The 26,311-nt window shown below is 55.6% G+C and overlaps 1 protein-coding gene and 1 long non-coding RNA gene across 7 annotated transcripts; one reads left to right on the top strand and one right to left on the bottom strand.

Annotated features, from left to right (window-relative positions):
- Positions 1–205: 205 nt before the first annotated feature.
- On the bottom strand, positions 206–11,968 carry LSM14B (LSM family member 14B). Of its 4 annotated transcripts, XM_070587702.1 has the most exons (10): positions 11,641–11,956; positions 9,936–10,099; positions 8,578–8,713; positions 7,654–7,770; positions 5,381–5,548; positions 5,089–5,166; positions 4,716–4,877; positions 4,213–4,363; positions 2,089–2,274; positions 206–1,412 (listed from the first exon to the last, which is right to left on the bottom strand). In XM_070587702.1, exons 1-9 carry the CDS (start codon positions 11,765–11,767, stop codon positions 2,103–2,105), a joined length of 1,275 nt encoding a protein of 424 aa, XP_070443803.1. In that variant the 5' UTR covers positions 11,768–11,956; the 3' UTR covers positions 206–1,412; positions 2,089–2,102. The 4 variants fall into 4 exon arrangements, with proteins under 4 accessions (XP_070443803.1, XP_070443800.1, XP_070443801.1 ...); XM_070587699.1 differs by lacking the exon at positions 5,089–5,166 and having other exon boundaries at positions 11,641–11,968; XM_070587700.1 differs by lacking the exon at positions 7,654–7,770 and having other exon boundaries at positions 11,641–11,909.
- LOC103550979 (uncharacterized) lies at positions 11,543–18,819 on the top strand. 3 transcript variants are annotated; one of them, XR_011530668.1, is made up of 5 exons: positions 11,543–11,740; positions 15,896–15,950; positions 16,951–17,037; positions 18,166–18,257; positions 18,436–18,819. It is a non-coding gene; the product is annotated as an uncharacterized lncRNA (long non-coding RNA). The 3 variants fall into 3 exon arrangements; XR_011530669.1 differs by having other exon boundaries at positions 11,584–11,740; positions 16,954–17,037; XR_011530670.1 differs by lacking the exon at positions 11,543–11,740 and adding an exon at positions 14,992–15,042.
- Positions 18,820–26,311: the final 7,492 nt, after the last annotated feature.

Genomic DNA, 26,311 nt, shown 5'->3' with positions numbered 1-26,311 from the left:
AAAGCAGGGCCACTCATCCGAGGAGGGTGGCCCACGGTACACTTAGGCCTGGCTCCCTGCCCTTTACGCAGACCAGCCAGGTCAGTCTCACTGAAGAGCACCAAACGTTCCCCAGGTCCTCCCAGCCCCCTTCAGATGGGCACGTTAGACAGGATGTGATTTGCCAGCAAAATCAACAGGACTATTTACTTTCAGAGCGGATAAGAAAGTTTTAAAGGTTTGCATGTTTATTTATAATTCCAATTTACATTACTCCAACAGAGCAGCCCCACTGCTATGTTCTAATTCTTAGCCATTAAGTCCTACAAAAATAAACCCAAGCTTTTACAGTAACTTAATCAATACAGAACTAAGACCTTTATAGCTGTTGGAAGGGGTTTAGTTACCAAGGTGCTTATGTTCAACACAATGCCCTGTCAATCAGAGGGACGCATGCTTATACTAAAGGTCTGACCTATTGACTCATGCAACCAATTTATATTCCCCACCCTCCCTCCACCCACCTGTAAAACAAAAACACAGAACTATTTACAATTGAGAGGAAATACGCTCTCGGTCAACAGACCTTGCAAAAAAGACTGGCTCATTTCCAAGTGGATGAGACACCGAACAGAACAGTGTTCGGCCAGAGTCCAACACTGACTGGCCAGGGTCTGGGGCTGGCAGGGACAGAGAAGGAATGACGGATGCCACAGGGGAGCTTGTCCTGGCCTTGGACCCCCAACCCTAATTCCTATGGAAGCCAGGCTCCAAGTGACAGCTCCTAGTTCATGTTCAGGGCCCCTTCCCCTGCCTCCAGGTGTCCCCCCACCCCGCCAGCCCCCAACCTTGACCTTGCCACTCTGGACTCCGGACGTCAGGGTTGTCTGGTTTGCTTATACAACATGATCTGTGGGACACCCCACTTTCCCTGCCCTATCCCCACCCGCCCCCACACACCACCATGCTGGCTCTGCCCAGCTCCTGAGACCCCACCTGCAACAGCGGGGGTGCCAGGCCAGCAGCACAAGGGGCCAGCTGGGTTACAGAGATATGCTGGGCTGCCGCATTTGCCAAATGAGATTTGGTTCCACTTTAAAAGTCAAAGCTGTCAAAAAAAAGTCACAAAGGGAGGATCAAGCTTTCTCTCTAGAAACTTTTCTGCCAAATACCAAAACCTTAGAATTAGGCTGTGCGCAACTAAAGAGGAAAGATAGGCCAAGATACCTCAGAGAGGTTACCCATGAATACTTCCCCCAAAACAAGTGGTTCTAACTCAGACCAGGTCCAAGTTCTGTTAAGTCCAAAACATTAGTAGTAGTATGGGATTTTCCAAATTCAGTAAACAGTGACCCACGTCTCCCCCAGGAAGTGCAGCTTTTCCAATGTCCTTGTAGACACAGCTTCGTTTCTGTGCTGCTTCAAGCAGGAGCCTGTGAGAAGACGACGTGACACCAAGTGAATGCAGTCAGCACGTTTTGTTTAGGCCTAAGTTCATTCCCAGCAGAGGCCAGGCTCTGTGGACTCTGCTGAAGAACAGAAGTGGCTAGACCTCTGCACCACCCCCATGTCAGGCCAGGGCTTCCCAGACTTTCCCATCACAATCCACAATGGGGACAGGGAGGCAGCTCCAGGTCCCACCCACCAGGCTAGGGGCAGGTCGGCATTGGGCACACCCATAACACTGGGCACACCATCCAGAGCCTGATGGGCACACAAGTCACCAGGGTCCTTGTTAAAAATGCAGACTGAGTCAGCGCAGAGCCGTGCCCCTGGCTTGTCACGCACGATCCCCCACTTGCTGACTGCAAGCACCCAGCCCTCCTGCACCTAGAACCTCACTGTGACAACCCTGGGGCTGGGCCCCTCCCCAGAGATTCAGGGTCAGTTGGCCTGGGTTGGGGCTGGCTCTGGTCCCGCCATCCCTAAGAGCCCCCGGTGATTCAGAGGGTCAAGGCCTCAGTTTGGCCTTGATGCCTCGAGGCGTCTCTTCCTGAAGCCAGACCCAGCCACTGCCTGACTCCTAAGTTCTTTCTGAAGAGGCTTCCTACCCAGGTGCTCCTGTCCCAGTGACCTCCCACCAAGGGATCCAGAAGCTTCCCCACTCACCTTTGGCTGCATCCTCACACCCTGCCAGTCCCAGCTCTGTGGGAAGTTGGGTTGCGACGGGTAGTACCATTGCCCCTGCCCCCTCGAAATCCACCCCGGAAACTACGGCCACGAAGAAACCTTCCTGACACCCCAAAGGTCTCCGTGTTGAGCTTCCTCTCTTCAGCCCACGTGGTCCGCCTGGAACTGAACCACAGACAAGGTGCGTGAGACTGACTGCAGCAAGCACTGACTCTCAGCTTCCTGAGCCCGGCCTCAGCCTCCTACAGCCCGGGAGGAAGGACGGAAAGAGGGACGGTTGGTTACTGTGTTACTGGAGCCATTAGAGGGGGTGACCCAGCGAGGACGCTGGGGCCTGAGACCCAGACTGCAGGTGTGCCCAGCCACATTTCCAACCAGGTGTGCTTGTCACCAGACTGGGCTGCTCAGTATACATCTCTCATGCCTTTGTCACCTATGGTGACGCACGACACTAGTGTGCCACAACAGAAGCCCTTGCTGCCCCCAGCACCTATGAAGGTTCCAAGATGTGGCCAGATCATAGATGATCCTAGACAAGTTTCTACTAGGTGAGGAGAGGACTGGGCTCTAGATGGAGCCGGGTCCCCAAGAACATGATGCCCATTTTCTGGGGGGTGGGGACATAGTACCCACACTCCACACTGCCCAGCAGCCTTCCTGCTACCCGAACATGCTGCTGACACCCACTCTTCTATCTGCAGTGGGGACCCCCGTGTCCAACTGTGTGCCTGGCACAGCTAGCGGGTTGTTCACAGGCAGCTCAGATGCGACACACCCAGCACTGAGCTCCTGCTCTGCTGCCCCTATGGGCCCCCTCATTTAAAGAAACAAACTGCACCCTTCCGCTGTCCGGGCCAACCTGGGCGGTCGTTCTGGCTCTCCTCACACCCTGTCACAAGTCACAAACCCTGCCAGCTCCGCCTTTAAAGCACGGTCAGAAGCCAGGCTGCCCTCCTTCACCACCACCCTCCCCCACCCACTCCAAGACAGCCACACTACTGCAAAAGCCTCCCAAGTGGCCACACAGCTCCCCCGCTTGCCGACTCTCAGCCCCGTCAACAGAGATGCGGAGAAACGTCAAACAGTGTCACTCCTCGGCTCCGAACCTCTGACAGCTCCCCAGCGCACAGAATAAAAACCAGTTGTCACCGTAACCTACAATACCCTGCAGGGACCCACCTTACTTTCATCACTCCGCCCTGCCTCACAGTTGACTCTGCTCCAGTCTCACGGCAGATACACTGCCTGCCTCCGCCCCAGCACCGTCTGGGAAAGCCTCTCATCTAGCCCCTGTCATCTGAACGCCACCACGTCTAAGACCTCAGCACTCTCTTACCCTCACACCCACACCCGTCACTGGTTGCTCTTCCCCAATGCATTTTTATCTTATATATGTATGTGTCTTTTCATGATCTATCTCCCCCTGCCAGAATGTAAGCATGGAGAGTAGGGATCTGCCAGCCTTTCTGCGGTCTCCTAAATGCCCAGCTCTGTACATCTGGCCCTCCATTTGCATAATAAGCGGATCTGAGTTCCCATACATCCCTGTTAACATAGATGTCATTTACTGTCTAGCTTGTTCACATCTGAGCACCAGCTGTTGCGTACTAAAAACCAAGCACACGACAGGGTCCCCAGCCTCAAGCAATCAGGGGAAAGAACACCGCAGTAGAATGGTCTGGCTAGGTGCCTCAGGTAGCAAGGCCTGAGGCCACCAGGGTCAGCTGGGGACCAGGAAGCAGGCCGAGGTAGGTGGTGTAGAAGTGAGTGCTGACACAGTCAACCAGCTAGAGAGGGCGGTGCCAAGCCCAGCCGTAAAGAGGAAGGTGGCAGCAAAGAGCAAAGTGGGGCTGGACCTTGGTCAGAACCCCCAGGTGCCTGTGACTGCCAGAGCTTCCCAGGTCGTCACCGACTGCTGGTGCCACCAGGACTGATGTATCCATTATGGCAAAAACCCAAGCAGGATCCTAAGAGACTCGGCCTGAACTTAACATGTAGGTTCGTTCCTCCAGAGAGCACGCCCCAGTCCTGGAGTGCCAAGGCGGAGTGGGTGTCTTCCTGCCAGCTCATCTAGGCCTGCGCCCAGCCCCCTGGGCCCCTGACCTGGTCTTGAGTTCAGAGGAGATGTTGTCAAAGAAGGACTTGGATTTGTCATAGTAGCAGTTGGGCCCCAGGTGGTCTTCCTCAGCAGGGGCCTCGTCACTCTGGGTCACCACTGCCGGGTCCTTCTCCTCCCCTTTCTCAGCTCTGTCATCTGCAGAGAAGCAGCACACACTGAGGTGCCAGGACAGAAAGAAAGGGCCCCTCCACCCGGGCGCCCTCAGGCCTTGCTGGAACACACCGGGGTGCTCTGTGCTGAGGGGAAATCTCCTCTAACTCCGACTGCTAGTCTCATCCACCCCTGGGCCATGCCGTCTGCTCCTCATTCCCCGAGCACTGTTTTCACAACAGCCCCAGACTCCTCCTCATTGTGGTAATTCCCTAGATGCCGCAGTTTCCACACTCGCCAACACCCCCACGCCCCCCATATGCTCCAGCTGTCCTTTCTTGCCTCCTTCTATGAATACTCCTTTTGGGGGAGGGCAATTTTCACAAACAACTCAGACCTTTAAAATTCAGTTTCTTCTTAAATTCTTTGTCCAGCTCCTCTCGGTTAAACTGGGCATTTGCACTCTCAAAATCAAAGTCGCCTTCAAACTTGATTGTGTTTTCCTTGGCGTTAGTCGGGCGGTTTTGCCCTCTGGAGCGATTCCTCGTGCGTCTATTCCCTGCGGAGAGGGAGGACAGCCATAGCTGGTAAGCCACCAACCAGACGTGGCTTGGGGCAGACAGACAGCAAAGAGAAGACAGAGCACACTCAGGCAGCCACCGAGCCCAGCACCCCCCGAAACCCGTCACCAGGGAGAAGCAGGCGGGAGGAGCAAGCAGTGCGCACCTGCGTGGGTCCCGGCCCCAGAACTCATTGGCAACAGCTGTTACCTGATCGCCTCCTCTGAGGTCTTCTGTTCTCGTCGTTCACCTGCCCTGGAGCTTGCACAGCTGCCGGCTGAACTACATCTAAGGCGCAAAAGGGAAGAGTGAGGCAAGCGCCTGCAAAGCAGAACCCAGCGGCGGCAGCAGGGCAGCACCACCACAGGGGCATGCGGCACAGGCCAGCCCTGCAAAAGCACATGGGGTTTGGGGGTGGTTTTTATTAACGAGAGAACCCCAGAAAGCAGTGTGCCACTGTGTGCACATGGAGCCAACTCCAGGGGACCGAGTGTGTAAGTACCGCTGGCCGTCTTGCTGCTTGGCTGGGCCGGGCGCCCGTTGAGCTGCATCCCCGCGGTGCCCTTGCCGGGTAACAGCTTTTTGGCGTTCAAGTTATCAAGAGAACCAGTCTGGACAGCCTGCTCCACCATGGGGCTCTTGCCAACTGGGACGGACGGAAAACCAGTTCCTGAGTTGGGGAGGGGAGGAGGATTTAAACAGAAAAAAGGAGAAAGCCTTCACCCCTCCAGACACTTCTCTTCTGGTTGGCATATCAGAGCAGGAGAGGAAGGTAACTGCCTAGAGAGGGTCCACAAACCCAGGCAAAGCCCCCCCACCCTAGGCCATCCCTTCTGTGGCTAGTCCAGGCAGGAACAAGGCCCACTCAGTTCAGGGAACCCTGAGCCCCAGGCTCCTTGACTGAGGGAACCCCAAGGAGGGAAAAACACCCCGCTACAAAGGAGCACCTCCCAGGCGGTCTAGAAATGGCTTTCCGAAAACCACACAAGCTCTAACCCCGAAGGGGCTCAACGGTCCAAGATGCTGGTGAATTCAGTCTGAGAATTTGTTTCATTCTGGTACTTGCTGGACAAGAACCATCCCAGTCAGGGATCTTCCAGAAAATGCAGTGGTGGGTCTTTGAAGTTAAATTCTAGAACACTGTCATTTTTGCTAAGGCATAATAAAACCAAAAAGGATGAAGGAATAAGAGCTAACTACAGAGAAATGACAGTCTGTACTCCTCTCAAGAGTAAAAGCTCATCATAAAGAAACGAAGGCCTCCCAGACTGCCCTTGGGAATGGGGTTCTGCTGAAGTCTGTTCCTACAATACTGCATGCCCAGCCCTGAGCGAGAAGACGAACGCTCAGAAACCGGGCCTCAGTGGAGGTCCTGGCCCACGAGATGGTCCTCCGAAGCAGGAAGAGAAAGAGGGCTGTGCCATGCGTATCAGTCCCTGCCCTCCCTCCCCTCTCCCACTCTCCCGGATCTGGGGTGCTGTTTAAAAAGAGCAATTGGGAGCGGGTGTGAGGTGCACGGAGGTCTGAGACAGAAAAAATGAGCCCTAACCATGGGGTAACTATTATCAGAGGGGCAGCCCAATACAAATGAAGATGGGCTATTTCACCTTTTTCACACGGTACAGAAATTGGAGAAACTACCATGAAAAATTCCTTGTAATCAGAACAAAAGAAATACTCCCAGGGCCGACCGGAACGGCCTCGCACGCTAGTACTTGCCAGCGTCCTCTACGCTGGGTGCTGACCTAGACCACCTTCTCTGGCCCATCACTTCATCGAGCACGCCCTTCCTGAGCAAGACAACTCCTGAGTGCCTCCTGCTCACACTGTAACTGGATGGGGCGAGAATCTTTAGCTCATCTGCTGTTTATAAACTCAGACCAGTTAAAAGAAACTATCTGGCCCTACGAGCAACTGTATGTAAATGGTCCTAAGAACGACGAACTATCTAGTGTAATTTTTAAGTAGGGAAGACACATGGCTACTTCTACAACTTGGTTGCACTGGCATCCATGGAAGATTCAGAAAGCAACACATGCAATGTAACAGCCTGACAGGTGTGGCCATAACGAAAGCCCCAGGTACTATCTTGGACGGAGTCTCTGCAATGCTGAGGGCGGAGCACACAGCGCTCTACCTCACTCATGCAGCTGAATTTCCGACCTCTGGTGAAACAAGAAGAGCAGCATGGAAGGTCAAGAAATCCCACAGGTGCTGCCGCCCGACAGAGAAGTGGTGCCCCAGTATTAACAAGCCAGTCATCAGGCCCACACTGTTCACCTGGTCAACAGCTCGGGCTAGTCACCCAATTTTAAAGGGGCTTCATTTTATGAAGATACCTGACATCTCTGACTCTGAATACCCTGGATGGGTGAGGAATGTGCCACACAGATCCCAGAGCAGCAAGTGAGTTACTTAGGGGTGTTCCCCTGCAGTCTTACCCAGCAATCTAGAACACATTAATACCAGCAGAAACCCTAGGGAAATGGCTTTCTGCACAGAGACGTTTCCCACGTGTGCTTGTCTCAGTACAAGTCAAAACAGACCCCGAACCCCGGGAGAATAAACAAAGTGCTCTGTCGGTTTTCCCTAATCCCTTCTTTAAAACTGTGGGAGTTAGTAAGACTATACGCTTAACCAAAAAGCAGCAGCTTAACTGATCCACGGGTTTCGTAAATTATGTGCTACAGCTACTATCACTCTGGTCTACTGGTTTACCCCCTCGCTCTTAGGATGGCTTGCGACACAGCATGCAGTTCTCCAGACTGCTGTTACCCTTGGAAGTGAGCTGGTGTGGCTCTGAGGACATGTCAAGCTCTGAGCCAGGCTGTGGAGATGGAGAAGAGCTAGGGCTGGAAGCTGCGGCTGAGGCTGGAGGGCTTACCAACTTCTCTAAAGGAAGACAAAGGAGAAAGAGCAAAAGAGAAAAGTACACAAATGAGTAATGAGAAACTCGCGTCTAGCAAGCTTGGAAAGAGCCAAGCAATCTCTTGTAGAACACTTTGCTCACACAAACCTATTCTAGAAACACAGGGAGGCAGGCTGAGAAGGGCACCACCACAGTAGGAGCAGCAACCAAGATGACATGATTTTTAGAAGTGACCCACAGCACCAGTCCAGGCTGATCACAGCCCACAGCTGGAGCATGAGCAGGGAGGCGACGCCTGCCAACTCCACAGTTTGAACACATCGCAGAGCGGCGACCAGGGCCAGTAGCCTCTCACTCTAACTCATGTAGAAGAGACTCTTATTCCAGGGTTAGTCAACCTTGGGGGAAACTTAATTTTTGAGCAAGGCATCGACAGCAGAATGGTAAAGGATATAATATGTGGGTGTTCTATTTAACTTTTATATTTACAGACTTACAAATGAGCAAAACAGTTACAACTCATCTGTAATTACACATCAGTTATTTCTTCTTTAAAGTAGAAATACCACAATTTCCACCCAGACCCAGACTGACACTTCAAATGAATTGTGATTTGATTCATCTGTTCCAACACTCAGACCGTTGCTCTCTCGCTCCCAATCAAGTAGTTACTAAGCGTTCTAACGAGTTAAAGTTGCACTGAGTAATGTACTAAGGGTGCGCTGCAAGCTAAACATGACAAAAGCACAGTGTCCCCACCACCAGGGTCTCTGGCCCACTTCCGGGAGATCCCGGCACAGGCAGTTGACCAGGCAGAAACAGTTACTCACCTAGACCCAAGGAGGCGGCGTACTGCTGGCTAAGCAGGGAGCTGGCGGCCAGCTGGCTGTAGGGCGGCATCCCTCTGAAGGGGCTGTAAGGCACGTGTGGCTGGAAGGAGGACGCTGACCCCGAGCCCAGGGAGGACTGAGCAATGAAACACACAGGTGAGAGCGGGGCAAGGTCCCCTGTCACCCTGCCTGGAGAGCCCTGTTCACTCAGGGAAGGCAGCCTGACCTTTCCGTCTGTATTCCTGGAGGCGTGGGTGGCGCTGAGGGGTAAGACTCCAGGAAAGTCTGACGGAGCTCAAAGCTGCCTTTTCCACATTTCTCTCCCAGTTCCACCTGTCCAGGTAATTCTAACGAATCTCTCTCAACTCAATTAACCCGCTAACGGCTCCCCACTGCCGCCATCAGGTAGTCTAACTAGGCTCTGTGAGAGGATGGAAATGCCATCCTCGATTTGGCCCTAATGCGCAGAAGCCTAGCTGTGTGGCTGTGGAACTATTTACAGTTCCCCAGACGCCCATCTTCTCTGTGGCCCTGTGCTCCTGAAAAGCCTCTTTGTCTCTCAAGGCCTGGCTCAGGTACTTTCCTCTTCTGAATCCCAGGACCCTCCCTCCCAACCTTCCAGAAGTCTGGCCGGGGTCTTCTGTGCCCCTAGAGTCCACTGTGCATGCTCCTACCTTCCTGGGAGTGAGCTCAGTCCCAGAGCCTCCTGCAGTAGGAGCCCTAAAGGAGCCAGTGAATATTTAAATTCACAAATCAAGAAAACGTGAACCTGGGCTCCTTGGTAATCCTGGGCAATATATGCCCTGACGCAGCAGGCAGGCACGCAGCATAAGCCTTGTAAATTTAGTGGACCCCAACACTGGAATTTAACACCTGGACAGTGTTGAGAGCAAGTCCTGCCGTCCCTGCTAGCATTTTATGCCACTCACACCAGGTCACTGGGGCTTCAGATTTACCCAAGCAGAAACTAAGGACAAATACGACTCCCCAAGCACCCCAGGTCCTGGCAAGACTAAAAGCACCCACCCCGTTCTCTCTCTCTCTCTCTCTCTCTCTCTCTCTCTCTCTCTCTCTCTCTCTCTCTCCCACACACACACACACACACACACACACACACACACACACACACACACACACACACACACGGCGAATCCCACTCTACAGCACACCCTACTGCATGCTGCAGTAGCTAAGACCTTTCACAGAATACCAACAGCCTAGACAAAAATTAAACCACTTTTCACTAGACGGCTATTCCTCGAGGTGAGCACTCTGGCCAAACAGAGGACACCAAGTTCCATTCGGAAACAGCAGCTCTTAGAAACAGTGCCCACACAGCAGCGGAGCGACGCACTTACTTGAACGATAGCAGGGTCCTGAGGGAGCGTGTGCTGAGCCTTCGGAGGTTCACACACAGTAATATCTTTGATATCACTTCCCCGGAAAATGATGTACTCATAAATTTCCTCTCTCGGGGGGGCAGGCCTATCGGTGGGACGGTCTTCAGTGCCAAAGGACCTCACTTAGAAGTTGAGAAAAAGAGGCGTTAAGTTGCCATCCTCAGCCAAGTGCACTCCATCAGTCCTCGTGCGCGGCAGCTCCCAAGCCTTCCAAGACAGGCGCCCCGCAGCAAAGCACCCCGGTTCCACATCTCAGCAACTACTCCACCCCCTGATTGTCAGTGGACAATACCCAAAGACCCCAGTCGGCAAAGCTTCTAAAAGTACCAGGGCACAAAGACGACAAGGGCCAGCTTCAGAGCCAGCAGTCTCGTGAAGCTCAACCTTCTCAAGTGCGAGCACAGAAGGCCTGGCGCTCTCAGCGGCCAAGCTCTGCTCTGCAGAACCCCCCTCGCATCCGACCCGCAGATCAGAGCCCGACAGCCGCCCTACGGCTGAAAGCTCACCACACATCACCCCTGGGGAGCCCGTTTTCTTAGGAAAGACGCCCATAGGTTGTGTTATCCCCACCCTCCTGCCCACAACCGGGCTGGGAGGAGCGTTACAGAAACAATGGGAGAAGAGGCCCGAACCTGGACCCACACCACCCGCTTCTGTGTCCACCTCAGAAACTGCTTGGGGCCCTAACTAACCCCGACCGGCAGGGTTCAAGGAGCCCAACCAAGCCTCTCCTTCTTAAGTCTCTGGGACAGAGCTGGGCTTAAAGCAACCTCCAGCTGATCTGAGCACAGCTGCTGCTGAGAACCAGGGACGACTCTGGGCCTCAGTTTCTCCAACTGGGATCTCACGCCAAAGAGTCAAGTGCCAAGAGAACAAGTGAACGCGAGACCTCACGACGCTGAGCCGTCTCCCGGGGCCGGGCGGTCCGTCCACCCGACTACGGGAGCACTAGGCTCTAAAAGCAGCTGCTTCCAGAATTTGGGATACCTGTCCCGAAGGCCTGGGCCCCTGACATCGGGCGCGGGAGCGGCGCCCCCAGCCCACCGAGGCCCGGCCCGCACACAGGCGCCTGCAGACCCCGCCGCGCCGAGCACCCCCTTCCCAGAGGCGGGGAACCGCACTCGCCATCTTCCAGGAGCAGGGAGACAAAGAAACTTTGGGGCCACCTCCCGCCTCAACAAGCTCAGAAAGGCGAGGCTCGTCTCGCCGTCTCCCTCGGAGTCTCCCGGAGGCTTCAAGGGGGCGCCGGCGCCGACGGGGAGCGCCTGTCCCCAAAGGGCGAGCCCACGGACGGGGCATCCGGACGGGGCAGCGGGCGCTCGGAGCGGGCCCGCCGCCGACCGAGGGGAGGGCGGGCTGCGCGGAGGCGCGGGGCGGCCCCGGCTGCCTAATGGGCTCCAGAGGGGCGCGCGGGAGGCGCGTGCGCTCGCCCCCCGCCTGCCGGAGCCCCGGGCCCGGCCCGCCGCGCCGCCCCCCTCCCGCCGGCCCGCCGCCCTCGGGGACCCCGGCCCCACCTGCAGGGGCGGCGCCGCGGGGGCCGGGCCCGCCCCCACCCCCGGCTGGGCGGGCCGGCCGCGCACAATACCGCCGCCGCGGCCCGGCGGACCCCCGCGGGGCTGGGGCCGGGCGGGGCGCGGCGCCGGGCCGGGCGGTTGGCCGCTACCTTTGGCGAGCGCCACGGTGGAGTTGTCCGTGTCGATGGTGTAGAGGATGCCCTCGTAGCGGATCTGCGCCTTGGAGATGAGGCTGATCTTGCTGCCCAGGTACGGGGTGCCCGAGGAGCCGCTCATGGCGGCGGCCGCCCGCCGGGCCCGCCCGCTCGCCTCCGCGCGGTCGCCTCGCCGCCCGCCCCGCCGCCTCGGCGCCTCCTCACCGCCGCCCGACGGAAGGCCTGCGCGGACCGGCAAGCGAGCGGCGGCGGCGCGCGGCCGGGGGCTCTGAGGGGAGCGCGGGGGAGGAGGGGCCGCCGCAGCCACATCCGGGGCCTCCCGCCGCACGCCCCGCCCCCGCACGCTCGCCGCCCATTGGCTCGCCGCGCCGGCCTCCCTTTAAATATGGCCGCGCCGCCGGCCCGGGCAGGCCCTCCCCAGCCCTCCGCCCCTCTGCTCGGCCGGCTCCCGGCGGGCCCCGCGCGGGCTGGGAGCACGAGACCCGGCGGGCGGGCCTGGGGGGAGGGGTGGGAAGCGGGCGGGGCGGAGCGCGCGTGCGCCGGCTGGGAGGGGCCAGAAAGCAGAGGGGCGGGGCGGGAGGCGCGTGCGCCGGGAGGGGGCGGGGCGCCAGGCCCCGCCCGCCGCGCGTGCCGGCCCCGCCCCAGGCCCCCGCTCTGCGAGCCTGCGGACGCAGTCCCCTGGCCTCAGTTTCCCCTCTGCCGAAGCGTTCCGGGACAGCTTTGTCCACCCTGGCTGGGAGGCCGCCGGGCCAGGTTCCGCCCTCACTCTCTTCGTCTCCAGCACCGGCGGGTTGGGATCCTTGCTCGCGGGGCGAAGGCGGGGACCGTGGGTCCCTGCCCCGGGGGACGAAGGCGGAGGCCGGGGTCGCTGCCCCGAGGAGTGAAGACAGGATAGGGGGACTGGGGTTCCTGCCCCAGGTGGTGAAGGCGGGGACCGGGGATCCCTGCTCCGAGGAGTGAAGATGGGATAAAGGGACTGGGGTCCCTGCCCCAGGTGGTGAAGGCGGGGACCGGGGATCCCTGCCCCGGGGGGCGAAGCTGGGGCCGCGCTCCGGGCGTGGGGCGCAGTGGTAGCTGCGGGTAACGAGCCCTTCCGGCGCGTCAGCCACTAAATATAACGTGCTGAGCGCATCTTCTCCTTTAATCCTGCCCCTCCCCTAAACCTGCGGTGGCGTTCCATGTCCCTTAAAATAAATCCCAGCCCGCCACCAGAGCCTCAAAGCCGGGTCTGACCTGGCCTGCCTGCCGCCTTGCCCGAGGCCTCGCTGTGAAGTGCAGAAATGGGCCCGCCCCTCTCCCCTTGGCTCAGACCCCGCTCTTCCCTGCGCCGCGCTTCGCGCTTCGCTCCGGTAGTGATCATGTGTGCGCCTGTGCGCTTGCTTTTTTTCTGTCTCTCCCTCTTGACCGTGCACATCAGATCAGGGACCAATACCGCGTCCTGAAAAAAACGTGGTGGGGACTAGCACTTGACGAAAGTGAAACAATTAGATAGGAAATACCAGAGATCATTCCATGCAGTGAGTAAGTGTCGCTCTGTGAAGCATTTATTTCACGTGTGTATTTATTTACGCGGGCACTTGGTCAATATGTAAAATGTATTTCTGACCGTGAGTGCCAGACAAAAAAGTGACAGTCCCTGCGGAGAGCAACCTACCTGCCATGCAAGATAGGCGTCGCGACTCCCAGCCTCACAAAGGAGGAAACTGAGACCCAGCACAGGACAGTGCCCCCCAGGCACGTGGCAGGCTCCTGCCCTTTGTGAAACCCCCTGGTCCCACCAGCACCCCGCAACATCCAGGAAGAGAAGAGTAATGAGTTCGAGAAAAGGGAGCAAAGAAGAAGCAGAAGAGAAGATGGAAAAGCCTTTATACTTTACCTGTGAAGATTTACCTGTACATTCCAGAATTGCTTCTTGGCTCCTGGAAAACCGCGCTGGTGAGGAGAACAGGGACAGCACAGCCAGAGTTAGCCCAGCCCCAGTAAGAGAGATCTCCAAGATGCGGCATCTTGCCCCTAGAAGTGAAATAGGACTCTCCCTTAGCACAGCACACCTTCCCCAGGGGCGCACCTGTCTGGAGTAGATGCTGCCCCACCTCTCCTGAGCACCTCAGCAACCGTCTGGCCTGATGGTCCCCCTGGCACAGCTGAGGTCTTCCCCTGACTTTCCAGGTCCAGACTGTGATTCCCCAAGGTCACAGGTTCTATGCCTCACACCTCCTGGTTTCTGAGCCACAAGCCTTTGTGTGTGTTGTGGGTGGGGATGCATTCTTCACTAATAGGAGCTGATTCTATCTTGGAAGGGGGAGCTGGATCCTGAGCCGCAGGATCAGGGCAGGGTGCAGTTCCCAGAGACTCTAAGAGCCCGCCAGGCTCCTGGGTGTGCATTTGGGTGGTTTCCTGAGAACATTAGACACAGTGCAAATGCCCAGGCAGGGCAAAGGCTAAAAATACCCTCAGTGCACAGGTCCAGGAATGCTGGCCCTGCCATTCATTCCTTGGTGTCCTGCCTGAAGTGGAGGGTGCTTGCGAAAGGTCTGAGAAGGGGAGCGGTTGTGTGGGACCTAAACTTGACCCAGGCATCCATTGGTGTGGCTTGTTTTCCAGCCAGGGGCGCAGCCATCCAGCACCTCCCTAAACAGCTCTTCATAGTGCCCACCCACTCGGCAACCACTGAGCCTTAGACTTTTGAGCTGAGGAATATGGAGAGAGGAGCTGAGAAGCTAGAAAACCCTGGGCAGGTCAGACTCCCTGCCTCAGTTTCTCTGTTTGCCAAATGGTGATTATGGCTACCCTGCCCATCTCACTGGTGGGCATGAGGACCCCAGAAGACAATGCCTGAGAAGGGCTTTGAGAGGGGCCCACGCATGGGAGACTGGGTGTGCAGAGGACCACAGAGGCAGCTGGTGAAGTTTCCACTGCAGCCCTGATCACTTACTAGGCGCCTTCAGTGTGTATGAAGGATAGTGAAGCAGTCCCTAATAAGGCTAGGTGTGAAAATGTGGACACGGGACCCTGCCCTGGGTTCCATCTCCAGTCTAGCTGGGGTCGCACAGCCAGTGTCCTGCAGCAGGTAAGGAGCACCTTGCCACAGAAAATAATTTGGTGACTCTAATGTGCATCTGAGAGAGAGTGACTGGCACGACTGTTGATTTCACAGGCATCGCTGCTTAGTAGGAACTAAGTAGAGCAGGTGAGTTGATTCAAAGACGTGTTAATGGTAGATAGCTGGTCCACAGATAAAGCAGAAATCGAGTGGTCTGAAGTGTGGGAACGTGCCTGTCCTCTCCTCTCCTTCAGGACCTGGCACACAAGAGGGCCAGATGCTCACCCCACTGGGAGAGAGCCCTCGCCCACCTACAGAGGGCGAGCAGCCAGGAGAGAGCTGAGGCATTGCAGGTGGGCTGGGTGGGGAGGTCAGGGCTGGCTTTGAAGGTGTCACTTACTAGGACGTCTTCCAGGCAGGGACAGAGGCTGGGAGGCCCAGGGAGGGTGTGTTCAGGGCCCTTGACCCACACGTGTGGCCAGGAAGCAAAGACAGGAAGGAGAGCCGAGTTGATCTTGCACAGCCAGGAATTCTCCCCGAGGTCTGACCTGCTTTCTGTGAATCCTGTTGAAATCCATTTCCTCTCCCCCAGGGCCCTTCAGGGCTGTTTTCCCTGGAGGCTCTGGGAGCATCAGTGGGTGCTCATGTGACTTCATGCATCTTCACCCCTTCTTTCCTCTTCTGTCTCCACCTCCTCTCTGCCTCTTCCTCCGCCCCTTCTCCCCTCCCCCTAGACAAGCTTTCAGGTTTGGGGGAGCTGTGGAGTGATGGGGACATGCTGTGGGGAGTAAAAGAGAAGTGTGTTCGGATCCAGACCCAATAAAGCAGCCTCAGTCCACCTTTCCAGGTCTAGGTAGATGGGAAAGCTGAGCAGAGTGGGTGGGAATCTGGCAGACCCAGACATTGGGTCCCCAAGTGTCAGATTCTAACAGGGCTGGCCCGGGAGCCACCCCTCAGAAATGCAGAGTGAAAACGCTTAGAGGCCCTGGAAACAGAAAAATTCGCCGTCATACAGGCTGGTTTGCTCTCCTGGTTACAATTAGGCGTCTGCTACCCAGGGCTTTGAGAGTTCGTAAACATCTTGGCAGGACACGTTCCCAGGGCCCTTAGCCTTCGCTGACCACCCATGGCTGGTCCAGCAGGCCTGGCTGGAATCCTGGCCCAGTGCCTCCTGGTTGTGGCCTCTCCTCACTTTTCTGACCTTAGCTTTCTAGCATGAAGATCCTGCCTCAGAGAGATGCTATGAAGATGGAAAGTGCAGGTGAGTGGCTTGTGCCAGACAGACCAGTGCATGGGAAGAACCCACTTTATGTCTTATCCTGGATCGCAACGTCTGCTCGCCGAGAGCCAGTGTGTGCGAGCCATTCACAGAGCCAAAAGGGAGTTAGGGACCAGGAAGGACTGAGAAAGCTTATGGGTCCCCTGCCCTCAGGACCACAAACAAGGCCACCCTCACCCAACCCAGGAGGCCCTCCCCACCTCTTCCCTCTGCCTGGGGCTCCCTCACCCCTTCATTTAGGGAAGAAGAGGTGTCCAGGCTGGAGAGATTGACGGAAGGAGCAGCTTCACAGACCAGTTGCCTCTGGTGGGGGTGGTGCACTGGGGTTGGCTCCCACCCCACACCAGCAGGGGTGGGCTGCTGAGAGCAGGGGTGGGAGGGAGGCAGCGCAGGCAGGTTGCCGTGGGGAGGCGAGGATCGAATGGGGAAGCAGACGGCCTAGAGGCACACCTCGTGGGCTACTCCTGGTTCCCTCCACCCTGGGCTGTGAGTCCCTCAGTGCTTCCAGCCACTGTGGAATGGGACTGCCAGCAGTGCCACCAGGCTTCTCCCGGGGCAGGGTGCCGTTGGCAACAGTGATGGGGAGGCCAGCAGCTGGGGTGCTTCCCCCCGCCCCCCTTCATCCTAAGAGCTCTTCCACCACTGGCCTCGGGTCATAGCACAGAACCTGCAGGCAGGGAGCACACCAACATCCTTTGTCCTGCACAGCTTGCAGCAGCCGCCAGAACCTCAGGCAGGGGGTCTGCCCAGCCGATCTACCGGCCACCTGGGCCTTGCCTCCTGGCAGTTCCCCAGGGGAGAAGGGAAACAATGGAAGTCACCAAGGCCATGGGCAAGGGGAAGAGGGATGTAGGGTCCTGTGATTCCCCTGAGTGCACCACCTTGCTCCATTGGGTCTGTTTTCATCTATCAATAAAAGAGAGTTCTAAGAACCAAGTGGCGATGTGTATATCTGTTCACCGGTACTGGAACGTTTTCACAGCAGAATCGGAAACCCCCATGACTGCTTGCAGGAGATGGATCACTCATGGAGGCATATGCCGTGATGGAAGATTCTGGGACACCACGTGTGAGTAGACTGTGGCTGCACAGACAGGGTGGTGAGAGAAAGAGACACAGAGAGTCACAGACAGGCAAAACACACGCAGGCTGTTAGACATCAGGATGGTGGTCCCCCAGGGCCTGATGGCTGGAAGAGGCCTGGGGGCTTTCAGGGGCCAGCCATGGGTGTTGGCTACACAGATGCATTCCATTTGTGAAAATTACCTGGGCTGAACACTTGTGACCTGAGCACTTTTGTGCACATGTATGTTACACTTGAATAGAAAGTAAACACTGAGACCAATTCATCATGCTCTTACTAAGTGGCCACCGCGGCCAGTGTTTACTGAGCCCCACTCTGTGCCAGCCCCAGTGCCTGCCCGGCCATGCGTTCTCCGTAACCTCCCTCCCCAGCCCTGGGAGTGTGATGCTACACCTTCAGAGGTGAGGAGACCCTCCCAGGCTAGGTGCTCGGCCAGGGTCACACCGCCAGCCAGTGGCAGGGCTGCAGTTCTGATCTAAGCCTGCCAGCTGCTGACCTGGACGCCCTGCCTTGTGGCCCTCGTTGCTCAGCCCTGGGAGACAGAGAGCAGAAGTGAGTTCTGCACTCAAGGAATGCATGCCCTGCAGGTCCCCAGATGTAAACTGTCCTGAGGCTGGGGCTTGGCACCGGGGGTGGTGTGGGGGCGGTGGGGGGGGGGGGTTGGAAGCAGTTACGTCTTCAAGGCTCTCTTGCATTCTGTCCTCTCTTGACTCCATGCAAAAAGACGCAGAATGCGTCCTAAGGAGTTGACATGGTAACCCAGAGGCCTACTTGGGGAGCATCCTAGGATGTGAACTCCAGGTCAACTCCAAGGCTGGGCACTTGTCTTGGCACCTGCCTGATGCTACACGAGTGCTGGCCTGGCAGAACCACAGCCCCAGGGATGAAGTCACATAAATAAAGAAGTGGTGGCCGAGGCCGGGAGAGACAGTGCAGGCTCCCAAAGCCTCTCCTTACCTGACAGTCCTCCATGAGCCAACTTCAGGGCTCCTCATCTGTGTGCTAAGACACTTTCACCGCCCAGCAAAGGGCTGGGGTGCGCAGATGAAAAGCATTCTCCCAGCCTTATCATGTACACTTTTCAAACACAGGGGTATTTTTTCTCTTGTTAAGGTCTGACTTGTTCATGCCAGAAACTTTCGCTTCCGTGGCTGCCCTAACCACCCTGAAGGCAAAGCCTGGATTAAGTCACCAGGTGGCAAGAGGTAATGTGCACTAGGAGCCTGCCAGCACCTCACACGTCCCAGGCAGACATTTGCCGCCATGCCCATGACAGAGGCCGGGCGGGCGGGGGCGTGTGTAGCAGAAGGGGCAGCGTGTGGGGTTGCTGACAAGAGGGCTGTCCTACAAGAAGACGGTTTCCCAGTCCAGGGTTGCCTCCAGCTTTTCCAGCAGGTCCCAGCAGCTGGATGGGGAGGACGGCGCCTGAAACACCTGTCCCAGGGCTAGTGTTGTTCATACAAGCAGTCGCAGACGTACAGGAGTGCGTATTTGTCTTTCCAAGCACTGGACCGTGAGAACCACACTTGCCTTGGGAATCTTGCTGGGTTTGGGGCAGCATTTTCAGACGGCCTTCACCGTACCTCGGAACCTCGGGGGAGCATTCCGGAGTCTGCCTCTTTCCATGCTGCGCTGGACCGGAACTCGGGCCTTGAATCTCCTTGTTTGTTTAGAACATTATTGAGGTATTACTCACATACCATAATATTTACCCATTTAAAGTGTACAGATCAAAATTAAAAGAAAATAAAGTGTACCGTTCAGTGATGTTCAGTATAGTCACAAAGTTGTGCAACCATCACCACTGTGTAATTCCAGAACGTTTTCCTCACCCTCCCAAAAACCCTGTACCCATTAGCAGTCACTCCGCACCCGCGTCTCCCCTGAGACCTAGGCAACCACCATGGATTTTCCTGTTGTGGATATTTCATGTCAAGGGAATCTGACACTCTGTTGTCTTTTGGGCCTGGCTTCTTTCACTTAGTATATGTTTATAACTGTTTTCAAGGCTTGTCCACATTGTAGCACGTACCAGTACTTTGTTTCCTTTTTTTTCTTTCTTTTTTATTTTTATTTTTTTTGGTGAGGAAGATTGTCCCTGAGCTAACATCTGTTGCCAATCTTCCTCTTTTTACTTGAGGAAGATTGTCCCTGAGCTAACATCTGTTGCCAATCTTCCTCTTTTTGCTTGAGGAAGATTGTCCCTGAGCTAGCATCTGTGCCCGTCTTCCTCTATTTTCTATCTGGGATGCTGCCACAGCATGGCTTGATGAGCAGTGTGTAGGTCTGTGCCCAGGATCCAAACCCACGAACCCTGGGCCACCAAAGTGGAGTGTGCAAACTTAACCACTGCGTCACCAGGCCAGCCCCAGTGTCTTCGTTTCTTTTTATGGCTGAATGACATCCTGTGGTATGATGTTGCTTAGGTATTCCTCAGTTGATGGACGTTTGCGTGGGTTCCACTCTTCAGCTCCTCTGAATCATGCTGTACACGTTTGTGTACGAGGGCTTGTGTGGACATTTGTTTTCATTTGTTCCAGGTTTATACCGCGGAGTAGGATTGTTTGCTCACGTGGTGCCTCTGTGTTTAACTTGTGACAGGCTACCAGACTGTTTTCCAAGGTGGCTGCCCCACTTTATATTCCCACAGCAACGTGTGAGGGGAGCCCAGTCCTGCTTTGATGTTACCTGGGGACAGGGCATGGGTGGCTCAGCAGTGCTGACCCTCGTTCAGGGAGGAGAGTCATTTCCCTGCTCAGATGAGTGCCTCAGCACCAAGTGTCCATCTCTGTCGGCAGTTGCCCTTGGGGCAGACTTTCCTGCTCAGATGAGCAGAGCAGATAGAGCATTCTTTCCTGATAGGCACTGGGACAGGGCTGGCAGCCCCCTCCTGGGAAAAGCTGTGCTTGGCTTGCCGCACCCGCAGCCCGCCTTTTATCTTAGCCAGTCCCTGGCCCCTGGGACGCTGGCATGCAGCCCAGAACCCCCAGGTCCTACCAGTCCCAGTCTTCAGGCCTGCTGCTCCCGTCCCTGCCCTCATACTCGCAGCCCACACATTCTAATTTCTGAGAAGAAAAATAAGGTCCATTCAGCAAACACCTCGAAGTGAGTGTTCCAAGGAAAATAACAGCAGTTGAAATACAGAGTTGCTGAGCGTGTGCTGGGCATTGTGCGAAGCGGCTCGCAGGCCTGTCTGATTCTCCCAGCGGCCCTCTGAAGTGGGTTCTATAGTTACCCCGTTTCATAGACAGGAGACGAGGACAGGGCCAGATAAGGAACATGCCCACCGTCCCAGCAGAGCCAGGGTGCAAACCCAGGTTGGGGAAGCCATGGTCTCCAGCATGGTATTACGTGTCCTCCTTGAATATTTGCTGAGTGAATAAATGAACCTTCCCTGGCTATGCTGTCTGGTGTCACATAAAGGCCAAGTGAGAGGGTCACGGGCTGTTTTCTCCAGGAAGCAGATGCTGAGACAAGTGAGGGTGCAAATGGTCCCTGGGGTAATACCCGTGAGGTGAGGGCGGACCTGGAGGACGTCAGGTGGGGCTGGGAGCTGTCGGGCCTCCCTGCAGACCTCACAGAGCCTCTGCCCGCCCAGCAGGAGCTCTGAGTCCAGAGGAGGAGTCCCACGCTGGCAGAAATGGCCAGGCCCTAGTACCTTGCTCGGTCACTGGCTGGGGCCACCCTGCGAAGGGCTCTATGTCAGTGAATTCTGAGGCAGACCCTAAGGCTCTATTGGCCACGGGCGGCCAGCTAACCCCTGTCACGCTTGGGTAGCAGGTCCCTTTTGGAAGGGAGATCTGTGTGGCTGCAGTCTGCCCCTTGTGCAGCAGGTTCTCTCCCCAGTGCGTGTGGGGGCTCCTCCCAGGTGCCCCGGCTTCTCTTCTGGGGGAGACTTAGTGGGGGGCAGGCAGATGAGCCCCGTGGCTGCTGCTGGTCTTGGGGCCTCAGCGGGCGCTCATCCCCTCCCTCCTCTACTCTCCAGCCTACACCCACCTCAGCTGTCACCCCTGCAGGTCTTGGGGACCTTCCTGGAGGCATGACTCCTACCCTCGTTCCTGAGGTTCTGAGCCCCCTTTCCTGTTCCTTCTCAGGCTGGGGTAGCTGCACTGTCCATTCACGGTCCCAGTCGTGCAGTGGGCACGGTGGCGTCAAGAGGGCATGAGTACAGGGCCCCATGCCGCAGGTACCCTGTCCCCATCTTGGTGGTAGATGCTGGCCGAACCTCGCGGCTCCTCTGGGAGTCAGCTCCTTTCCTCCAGTATTGGCCAGCTGTGCTGTGACTTAACTCTGCTGACAGGCCTGGTGGCCCAGAGAGGCACCTGTTTTCTCGTGGAATAGAGAATTCTGCATTGTTTCCCCACAGGGGGCGAGGGCTGGCTCCTGCGGGGGTGGGGGTGGGGGGGTGGGGAGCAGGCTGCATCTGCAAGCTCAGACGGTTCAGAGCTGTCTGAGGAGTGAAACTCTTTGTGCATACCTTCAGGTCCCCACCCCCTGGGGGGACCCTGGGGGTCCCAACCTGGGCCCTGACATTGGCATAACAGTCGTGCCTCAGCTGAGCGCTCAACCGTCTGAAGCTCAGCCACTCTGGCTACCACTTCGGGATTTGAACTTGAGCTTTTCCGCTCTTCTGCCTGAGATGAGGGCTTCTTTGAAGCTGCTAATGAGACTTGTTGGCTCGGGGCACTTAGTTTTCAGTTGTTAATTGCCCTCAGCTTGTCATTATTGTCTCTAAGTCAATGTAGCTTCTAAGTCAATGCAGCTTCCTTAACAACCCTCCAATTCCATTATCCCCGCCTCCTCTACTTTTCAAACAACTGAATCAGTTTGAGTCCTGACCCCGGGTTTGCTGCTGGACCAGCCAGTGGCCAGTGCAGCCCCCTCCACCAGCCCCTCTGCCAGCCCCTTCTCCCGAGTCATCCCCAGGAAAAGTGTTAGCAATGGGGCCTGGCCCAGGCTGTGTGTGCACCACCCCGCACCAGAGATGGGGTCCTCCTTCCTGACCGAGTGGTGAATGATCCAGTCCGAAAACCCATTTTACCGCCTGCTTTCTTGGACCACTCCACTCCTAGTCCCAACTTGACAGATTCTCCAGGAAGCAGATGCTGAGGTGGAGTTGGGGATGCAAAAGGTTTCTTGGGAAGTCCCACCTTCGAGAGGAAAAAGGGAGGCAGCACAATTAGGCAGGAGGGACCATGGACTGTGATGCGCCAGCCCAGAAGGCAGCACTGGAGCACACTGCCCATTGGAGATGTCCCATGTTGGGCAGAAATAGCTGTCCTTGTCCCACTGCCTTGCTAGCAGTGGCTGAGGTCGCCAAGAAGAGCATGACCTGGGTTTGAAGCTAAAGCTAGAGATGCCAGTTCACCCCATTCCTTGCAGCTGGACAGCGGTCCTTTCCTGAAGGGGATCAGAGCGGAGAGGCATCAATATTGGTGGAATCCATCCCTCTCGAGGGAGGTCCTCAGCATCGTCACCATGCACCATTTTGTGAAGAGTAACATACCCCCTTTAGGAGACTGGCATGGTCCTCACCCTCTTCTGTGAAACTAGGCTTTCCCCAGATGTGGAGCATCTTTTCATGTCCTTATTGGCCACTTGTCTGTCTCCTTTGGAGAAATGTCTATTCAGATCCTTTGCCCATTTTTAGATTGGGTTATTTGTCTTTTTATTAGTAAATTGTGATAGTTTTTTGTGTATTCTAGATACAAGTCTCTTCTTGGTATGATTTGAACTTTTTCTTCCTTTCTATGGGTGTTACCGCCTGAGGGGGGTCGTCTGCCCACCACAAGACATGCCAGTAGCCAGGAGGCAAGATGGTAGGAGAGAAAGGGTTCTATTACAGCTTCCTAGCAAGAGGGAAGATGGTCGACTACTGTCTGAAAGAACCATCTTACAGAATAAAGACTGGAGCCCAGTTATGGAGGGGGCTGGTCTATGGGCACGGGCAGACATCTGGTGCCAGTTCCTGGTTGTCCTTTGTTTTTCTGGATATGCATCAGAGACTGGGGCGAAGTCCTATACCCTGATCTTTCAGTTTCATTGATGATGGCCATCGGCATAGACTCGCTGCCTGGGGGTCTCACATTCCTAAGGAAATCAAAGGAACAAAATTATGGACTTATAGCAGCTGGGAGGGGCCATAAAATCTACAGAGCCCTCAAATCCCCGGGAGACAGACCCTTACTCATCTAGGCAAGATTCAAGGGGCTGGTGAGTCAGGGTTAGTTAATCAGACAGAAGTCGTTCAAAGTTACAATATGATTTCTTTTCTATGATATGGCTTCCCTCATATCAACCTTGTGTTGAGCGGTATCAGGAGGAGCTGTCTTTTCACTTTCTTGATATTGTCTTTTGAAGCACAAAAGTTTTTAATTTTGATGATGCCTAAGTTGTCTCTTTTTGTTTTCATTGCTTGTGCTTTTGGTGTCATATCTAAAAAGCCGTCACCCAATCCAAGATCTGTGCCTGTGTTTTCTTCTAAGAGTTTTATAGCCTTTGCTCTCACATTTAGGTCTTTGATCAATTTTGAGAGAATTTTTGTGTCTAGTGTAAGATATGGGTCCAGCTTCATTGTTTTGCACATGGTTATCCAGTTTTCCCAGCACCATTTATTGAAAAGACTGTCCTTTCCCCATTGAATCATCTTGGCACCCTTCTCAAAACTCATTTGACCAAATCTGTCAGGGTTTATTTGTGGGTCCTCTATTCTAGTCCATGGTCTGTATGTCTGTCCATATGCCAGTACCACGCTGTCTTGATTATTATAGCTTTGTAGTAAATTTTGAAACCGGGAAGTGTGAGTCTTCCAACTTTGTTCGTCTTTTTCAAGATTGTTTCAGCTATTCTGAATCCCTTGAATTTTCATACGAATTTAAGGATCAGTTTGTCAGTTTCTGCAAAGAAGCCAGCTGGGCGTTTGGTAGGGATTGTATTAAATCTGATATACCAGTGGCATCAGGGAAATGCAAATGAAAATCATTCTGGGAGGTATTGCCCTCTTAACAATATTCGGTCTTCCAATCCACGAACATGGGATATCTTCCCATTTATGTGGGTCTTAATTTATTTCAACAACGTATTTTAATTTTCAGAATATGTTTTGTACTTCTTTTGTTAAATTTACTCATGAGTATTCATGGAATTATTTTCTTAATTTCATTTTTCTTTTATTCATTGCTGCTGTGTAGAAGTATAATTGCTATTTGAATACTGATCTTGTGTCCTGCAACCTTGCTGAACTCCTTTATTAGTTCTAATAGTTTTTCGTGGCATTCTCAGGATTGGCTATCCTACAAGATCATGTTATCTGAAAATAGAAGTAGTTTTCCTTCTTCCTTTCCAGTCTTGACGTCCCCTGTTTCATTTTCTTGCCTAATTGTCAGCCTCTTTGTTTACAGATGGGGCTCGGAGAAGACAAGTGACTTGCTGGCTTGCACAGTTGGAGACTGGTGGTTGAGACTGAAGCCCTGCTGGGTGGAACTGTCTGCTGCCTCCCTGGCCCTTCCTTCCCACCCAGGTCCATGGCCTCTTGCTCCCACGCCTTTCCCTGGAGTCCTGTGAGATGAAGGCCTGGTATGGCCATGAGAATGGGTAGGCCCCAGGGTGCTTTGACATTTCTAGTAAAGCCTGTAGGGACCCCTTTTTCCCCCAGTGGGACCCTTTGGAGTCTTATGACCTCAATGGCCTCCCACTGGGAGACGCTGACCCTCACTTGTCAACAAATGGCGGGCCAGATCCTCAGTGACTTACAGCAAAATCAGATCCCTCGTCAGATATGGCTCTGCGAGATGGAACTCTCAGGAGCGCTGGTCAATTCTGTGCCTGAGCCAGTGCGCTGTCTCCCCCTGGAAGCCACACCAGGGTCAGAAGGTGACCTGACTCTGAGCCTGGGCAGGCAGGAGTCAGCAGGTGCATGTGACAGCCTGATACACCCCTCCCTTCAGGGCAGTTGGACAGCAGTAGAGTCCAGCCCAGCACCCCTCTACCTTCCTAGGAGAGCCTTTCCTGGGGTCCTGCAGACCCCCCACCCTCTTTCAGCACATCCTGCCCTCCTGCTGAGTCCAGGGCAGAAATTCCCACTGTTCCCAGAGGTGGTACCGAGGTCAGTGGGATTGAAATGATGTATGCAGGTGGTTGTGGGAGATGGGCCAAGGGTGCACTGTGGGAGGGAACCCCCTCTGGGAGAGCTCAGAGGGGCGTCTCGTGCTATGGAGCCCAGAGGCCCAGACTGCCCTGAAGCAACACCCCCAGAGTTTGAGCACTGCTGGTGTACCGGGCATGGCAGCTCCGGGGGCAGAATCTGGGATCTGTCAGCTGCAGCCTTAACCAGCTGGGCGTGCTGGGTGGTCCCATGAGCATGGGGAGCCTCGGGCTCCCCTCCAGCACCCCTCCCTGGGCTCGGTGTACCTTCTACGACAGCACATGCCGTAGGAGCTAAAGCTGGTGTTGCTGTCACTGCGTAGTTCTGTGCCACAGTCCTGTGCTCCCTTCCAGAGAGTGTGGCAAGCCTGGAGTGGGGAGGAAGGGTCCTGGACCCAGATGACAAGGCACAAGGCACGGTCGCAGACACCATCGCATTTAGCCTTCGACACACCTGCTGAAGCAGGGCTGTGCAGATAAAGAAACTGAGGCTTCACTGGCCATTTCATGTCCTGCCTGGGGCAGCCCAGAGCCAGTCGAGGGACTGTCCCAAGCTGCACCCCCACCCCAAAGCCTGGCTCCAGGAGGGGACTAGGAGGGGACACAGGAGGTGGCTGCACTACTGGGGGTGCCCAGGCAGGCGGGGAGGGAGCCTTCTGCTGGTGGGCAGGAATCCTCTCCCCTTAGGGCTGTTCTCCCCGCTCCTGAGCCTGAGCCCCCTCTGGGCTGTCCTGGCTGGCGCCGTTCCCTCCTGGCCCACTGGGGCTGGCAGTTTTCCACAAAAGGGGTCCCACAGCCCTCACTTCTCCCATCCTCTATGCCCACGCCCTGTACTCATCCCTGCCCCCTGCACCAGCCCTCCAGGCCCTCCTTCTCACTGTCTGGGTCCCCTCAGGCCAGCAGTAGGGGGTCAGATAACGTCCTCACTCCCCTGCCCCAAACTGGGGCTCCCCTCCTCTTAGACTCAAATCCAGACCCCGGAGTCCCTGCATATTCCGACACTCCCACCTCCCTAATATCTGCCCTCTGTATATCCCTCCCACCTCTCTTACGCCCTGCCTCCCATCTCCTTGACGCTGGTCCAGCCATACCAGCCTCCTGGCTGTCTCCCACCACC

This window comes from Equus przewalskii, chromosome 21 (genome assembly GCF_037783145.1).
Source record: "Equus przewalskii isolate Varuska chromosome 21, EquPr2, whole genome shotgun sequence".
Classification (NCBI taxonomy): Eukaryota; Metazoa; Chordata; class Mammalia; order Perissodactyla; family Equidae; genus Equus; species Equus przewalskii.
This window is presented reverse-complemented; position numbering and strand designations above follow the sequence as displayed.